At 41.5% G+C, this 6,047-nt stretch overlaps 2 protein-coding genes across 2 annotated transcripts; both read left to right on the top strand.

Annotated features, from left to right (window-relative positions):
• Nucleotides 1–5: 5 nt before the first annotated feature.
• CSUI_001450 (uncharacterized protein) lies at nt 6–4,077 on the top strand. The gene is made up of 4 exons (XM_068061656.1): nt 6–210; nt 679–967; nt 1,769–1,882; nt 2,356–4,077. The coding sequence occupies exons 1-4, from the start codon at nt 52–54 to the stop codon at nt 2,922–2,924; spliced, it is 1,131 nt and encodes a 376-aa protein (XP_067926370.1). The 5' UTR covers nt 6–51; the 3' UTR covers nt 2,925–4,077.
• A 284-nt stretch (nt 4,078–4,361) lies between these two features.
• On the top strand, nt 4,362–5,205 carry CSUI_001449 (uncharacterized protein). Its single transcript, XM_068061655.1, has one exon. It carries the CDS (start codon nt 4,509–4,511, stop codon nt 5,013–5,015), a length of 507 nt encoding a protein of 168 aa, XP_067926369.1. The 5' UTR covers nt 4,362–4,508; the 3' UTR covers nt 5,016–5,205.
• Nucleotides 5,206–6,047: the final 842 nt, after the last annotated feature.

The raw sequence follows: 6,047 nt of genomic DNA, 5'->3' as shown, positions 1-6,047 counted from the left end.
TCTTCATCTTCTTCTTCTACTTCTCCTCTACCAAACCAGCAGGAGCAGCAGATGGGACCGAACAACAAGGAGAGAGGAGAAGAAGAAGAAGGAGAAGAAGAAGAAGATTTCTTCGGTGGGTTTCAAGCGGCGCCTCCATCGTCATCCGCCGCTACTGCTTCGTCTCTTCCCTCGCTCTTCCCAGGAGCCCCGCCATCTTCTTCTTCGCAGGTGAGAGCTGTATCTTGTTGAAGTTTCTTGAGGGGAGAAGAAGAAGAAGAAGTTGAAAGGAGAGAAAGAGGAAGAGAACAAGAGAGAGAGAGAGAAAGAGAGAGAGAGAGAAAGAAAGCATCTCTCACACATACATGTGTTGCCATTGTTGTATTCCTTTCTTCTTCTCTCTCTCTTCTTTACCTCGATGTATCTCTCTGTCGTCTTTTTCTTTCTCTTACTTGCTTCTTCCGTCTCCAGACCTCTCTCCGAGGTGATTTGTCTCGGTACCGTAGTCCATCTGAGGTGTCTCTTCATGGAGAAAGAAAGAAAGAGAGAGAGTTGCCACAAGTTGATCTCTCAGTCATCTTCTTTCTCTCTATTCTTTTCTTCATCTTTGCGCTCTTTCTCTCCTTCTTTGTCTTTTCTTCTTCTCATTCGCCTTCTTCTTTGTCTTCTCTCTCTTCTGTTTCTTGTCTGCCTCTTCAGTTGCCTTCTTCTTCGCTTGATCTCTTTTCTTCTTCTTCATCCACTTTGACTCCTTCTACGGCTACGACCACAGGTACACCCCTAGGAGTTATGCTTCCGCCTTCCTCTTCTTCTCCTTTTCCTTCGTCAGCTCCAACGATAATGACCGATTCTTCTTCTTCTTTATCTCATCTCCCAGCAGTTGCAGTTCAAGATAGAAATCCCTTTTCAAACACTTCCCAGAATAGCCTTGTCACTCCTAATGCGAACCTCGCCAATACCCCAGCAGGAGGAGCCCCCACATCGAACAGTAGGATGTCTACATGTCTCTCTTCTCGATCCTTTTCTATCTATCTGTCTAGCTAGCTATAGGTCTACCTGTCTATTCCTCGCTATGTGTCATTCATAGGGAAGATGAGACATGTAATATTTGCGCTGAATGGCCCTGGAGCGTCCCTACAAATACAATGCTTCCGTCTCTGTCTCTGTCTCTCTTTCTCTTTCTCTCTCTCTGTATCTTCCAGGGTGTATGCCTGTCATTTCTTGTTCACGTTGAAGGGGGGATTGTTTGAGCCTCTCTCCTCGGGTGCCTTTCACTGTCTGCTTTGGTCTCTCCATATCTCTATGTAACGACCTCTCTCTTTCTCTCTCTCTTTCTCTATGTTTTCTATTCTTTCTATTTTGGTATGTTGGACTGCGGGGCATGCAGATTTTCCTCCTTCACTCCAAGCCTTCTCTCAGTTGCGATTGCGTATGACGTAAACTCCTCTATATTCATGTGTATCTACACATATCGATACATAGAGACACATGCAGATTGATAGAGATAGATCTCTTCATATCTAGATCTTTATAGATAGAGGCCCCCGAAGATAGATAAGACTTTCGGTGATTAGCATGACTCCTGTAGCTACTACAACATAAACTACCTCTACGAATACTAGGGTAAGTGCTTGTATGTGTAAGAGGCTGCTTGCTTTCTCTCACTGTAGAGGAGGGATGATGCAAGGACAGAGATCTTCCTCATGAGACTTTCTCGCATGCTGCGGAGTCCGTCAGGTGTATGTACACCCATCCGATGTGTGTATGTTATATTTTTGTACATTTGTAGACTTCTTTTCGGATTCGAGATTTCAAATGGTAAATCTTAATGCAGCAGCGGGCGACGGTCAGAGAGCCTCCTCTTCATCTACACAAAAGCTCCCTGGAGATAACGCCTTTGCAAGTAAGAAGAAAAACGAAGACAGAGAAAGAAGGAAAAGTCTTCTTCGGTGACGAACCTTGGCTTAACAGAAAAGTTTTCTTTCTTCTCTAGAGGAGTTTGCGCAATCTGAGAGATGGAGAAGATGAGGAAGAAACAGTTTAGTTGATCTGTGAAGAAGAAGAAGAGGGGGAAGAAGAAGAAGAAAAACGACTCATACTTTTTCATCAATGTAGATACACTCCTACCCATACTACGATGACTAGCGCTGGATTCCTCGGTGTGACGCAACAACGCAGGTGTATATACACCTCAATGCATGCATATATGTGTCGATGTAGTGTGTTGGATGTCTTTTTCGTGTACCGCATGTACACAGCTCCAACTCTTTGGAGTTCTATAGATACTTCCTAGTGTATGTACAGTTGACGACATCCCTTTCACTTCATCTTTCTATCTTCTCTCCATCTTCTCTTTTTCTTTCTTTCTCTCTTCAGGCCTTCCAGCTGTTCCTTTCCAGCAAGCATCGAGGGGAGTCAGCAACGCTTCCACAGGAGGAGGAGGAGGTTCAGCTCTTCTTTCTTCTTCACAGAAGTTCACAAATAGTAGTCATACTCCCTACACTACTACTACTACAACTCCTCTTCCTACTCCTCCTAACCCTCTCAATACTGCAGGAGGGAGCAGCATGACAAATCCTTCTTCTTCTTCGACTACTTCGAGAAATCTCTTTGAAACAGGAGCCCCCTTCGCGCCACCATCCTCTTCTCCTTCTTCATTCTCGCTTACATCAGCCAATCCCTCTTTAACAATTCCACCTCCTTCTGCTCCTACGGCCCCCCCGTCTTTTCCTTCGTATCCTTGCGCTTCTTCTTCTTCAGGCCAAGACGGAGGAGGGGATGGAGGAGTAGGAGGCAACCTCTTCATGTTGAATCAGCGCCAACCTAATCCTTTCTCTTCTTCTCCTTCTTCCTCTACGAATGCTCTAGGCTCTTCTTCTTCTCCTTTTATAATGATGGCGAACCATCAGATGAACAGCAATAGTGTGAATATGTTTGCCAAATAGACGACATTTTGCGGGGGGGGGGGAGATCAAAAGAAGCAGAAGAAGAGGAAAGGGTTAAAAAAGGAGGAGAAGATGAAGAAGGAAGAGAAAGAGGGAAAAGAAGGAACGACGTGAGAGAAAGCCGCGTTTTCTTCATGAAGAGTTAAGATGCCATTCTGCTAGGATGACCACCTTCCTTCTTCTCTTGTGCTCCCTATTCAGGTGTATATACAGCTCGTTGTATGTATAACTCTGTATATGCATGTTTATCTTAAGAGAGAGGATACAGAGGGACGGAAGGGTGAGGCTTGATAAGAGGAGGAAGAGGGAGAGGGCCATAGAAACACGTCAGATCTATGGACATTCTCTTCTGTGAGGGAAGATTCATCTATCTAGCTATCTATCTATCTCTTCATCTATCTCTACCTATCTATCTATTTGTCTATCTATCTACCTCTCTCTTGTTGTCGGGGGCTTCCTCGCGTTGTCTCTTTTGGGAAAGTTTCATTCAAGTCTCTCTCTTCTCTCTCTATCAATAGCATCGATCTTCTGTCTGTATATATGTATAAATATATACTCATCTAACTCCATACACATATCATCTATATAGATAGCTAGATAGATAGATCGTTGTCTTCTAGGGTGTATTTGTATCAGGTGTATTAGTTGTGGTACTTCTCTCGCAGGCTATCCATCCATGCATGCATCGTCCCTTTTTCATTATTCCTCTTGTATGTCCATGGGTAGTAGTAGTAGCTATAGAAGCAACAGGAGTGGTATAGCTACAAGAACTCGGGTATTAGTATCTAGCGATGGCGATTGATTGAATAAGAAGTGGAGATCCATGAATCTTTTTCTTTCATCTTTCTTTCTTTCTTCGGTTCGGATCCTTTACATTTTCTCTTCTTCTTTTTCATGAAGTGATAGCTAATAGATAATGAGCATTCACTCGTTCGCCCATTCAGAGGAAAAGATGAGTTCTTCGTTCATGGGGTTTTTTTTCTTCTCTCTCCTGCTGTACATACAGCAGGAGAAAAACTAAAATCTTGAGTATTCCTGTCCCTCACGCCTTTTATTTCCCTACTGTACTTACACCTACTACTTCAACTACTACTCCTACTACCCACTCTCTCATCCATCATAAGCCAGGAAGCGAAGATCCAAACATCTACATATATATATATATATATATATATATGAGTACTTCCCTATATAGTATTGCATGTATGTATGATGTATATATATATATGTATGTATATATATATATATATATATGAGGTGTATATGTGTGTTCGAAGACTTTGCTTTTTCTGTGTATGAGTGACCACTCATCGACAAAGCAAGAAATCAACTTCATATATATATATATACATATGAAGTTGTTTATATATATATATATATATATATATGCTTGTATGTAGTATGTATATATATGTATATATGTGTTAATTTAATGATAAGCTATGGATGTTGATGGGTAAGTAGACAAGACAGGAGGGCGAGGTGGTGGGGGATGAATCTTCTTCTTTTCTTCTTCTTCTTTTCTTTTTCTTCCTTATTTTCATTGTGAGTTGTATCATTTGTGTATGTGGAGAAACAAAGTGCATGCATGCAAACAAACAAACGATTTTTGGGTGTACAGACACCACTTCCATCCTGGATAGTAGAAAAAGAAGAAGAGTGTCCTCTCTCTGTTTCACTTCAAGAGAAGAACTTATAATTTTCCTGAGTTTTATCCCCTCTGTTTGTTTTCTTTTCTTCTTCTTTTCGCTTTTTCATCGAAAGCAGACATTTCTTTCTCTTCTATCGTCCGAGTTTCGCCCTCCCTCTATGGTGTTATGTAGGAATGTAGAGGTGTTTTCTTCCGTAGAAGTTTTCCATTCCCTTCTTTCTTTTTCTTTCTTTCTTTCTTTGAGAATGTGGCTCTTGCTTTCTCCTCGTGTCTACATTTGTATCTACATCGGTCATGTCTCTGCTTTTCTTGATAAGGTGTATATACATGCATATAGGTTTATACACAGATATACATGTAGGGTATCCACTGCATGCGTGATGCGGGGTGTATGTGTTATGTGTATGTGTGGAGGTCGTGTGTATAGACTCTTTGTGTAAGGTAGAAAGAGATAGAGATAGAGAGTGAGTGAGAAAAGGGCAATAGAGATATGAGAGAAGAGAGGTGTCATGATTCCTTTTTTTTTTCTTTTGCTTTTTGCATGCATTCAGATCGACTCTATACTGTCTTTGTATTCTTTTTATGACGCATGCATTGGTGTGTAAAAAGAGATCTTGTTGATGATATAGAACAAGAGAAAAGTCTTCGGACCGTGTCTCTTACGGATTCTTTCCTTTCCATGAAAAGAAGAAAACTCGATAAGATAAGAAACGATTCTCCTCGCCCGCTTCAATAGCTCTTATGATACCCCAGCAATCCACACAAACGCATCTCTATAGAGACAGAGAAACACATACACACCAAATACCGCATACTACACAGCATATTCTACAACATATCTATCTATATATATATATGTCGTAGCATATATATATGTATATATATAGCTACAGATACACAGCATATACTACAGCATACACAGGAGCATGTTCTATAGAATCTACTTGACTTGATATAGTCCAAGGTATATTCCAGCCTAGACTCTAGAATGCCCTGCAGCCTATTAAAGAGTGGGGAATAGATACAATCGTATCAGTCACCTCACATTCCTTCCTTCCTCGAAGGGCTAGACGATGCGAGGGAGACGCGTATATATGTGCATGCGAGTAGAGCTAGAGAGAAGAGGGAAAAAGAAAGAAAGAGGATAGAGAGATCGATAGCTAGTTAACCCGTAGCTAGCTAGCCTCTGCCCCTTTCTTCTTCCTTGGATCTAACATAGCAGAACCCTCCATACAGCAACCCGTGCATGCAAGGCTACTTTTCTCTGGTCATCTATGAGGCAGTTCAACACAGAAGAAAGGGATGTAGATGATAGATCTCTAAGATGGCTCTCTTCTTGTCTTCTCATAGATCTTTGCACCTGGAGACTGAGAGAGTTAGGGTTAGGATAAAGAAGAAAAGAGAAAGGGAAACTTAACTTTTCTTCATGAAGAAAGACAGAAGATGACGAGAAGAAGAAAAGAAAGAATGGA

This window comes from Cystoisospora suis (genome assembly GCF_002600585.1).
Source record: "Cystoisospora suis strain Wien I chromosome Unknown contig_576, whole genome shotgun sequence".
NCBI classification, from domain to species: Eukaryota; Apicomplexa; class Conoidasida; order Eucoccidiorida; family Sarcocystidae; genus Cystoisospora; species Cystoisospora suis.
This window is presented reverse-complemented; position numbering and strand designations above follow the sequence as displayed.

Coding starts and splice junctions, on each gene's coding strand:
- CSUI_001450 (XM_068061656.1), top strand. CDS start 52: ATGGGACCGAACAACAAGGAGAGAGGAGAAGAAGAAGAAGGAGAAGAA. Junction 968..1,768: donor AGGAGCCCCCACATCGAACA/GTAGGATGTCTA, acceptor GTACATTTGTAG/ACTTCTTTTCGGATTCGAGA. Junction 1,883..2,355: donor TGGAGATAACGCCTTTGCAA/GTAAGAAGAAAA, acceptor TTCTCTCTTCAG/GCCTTCCAGCTGTTCCTTTC.
- CSUI_001449 (XM_068061655.1), top strand. CDS start 4,509: ATGCATGCAAACAAACAAACGATTTTTGGGTGTACAGACACCACTTCC.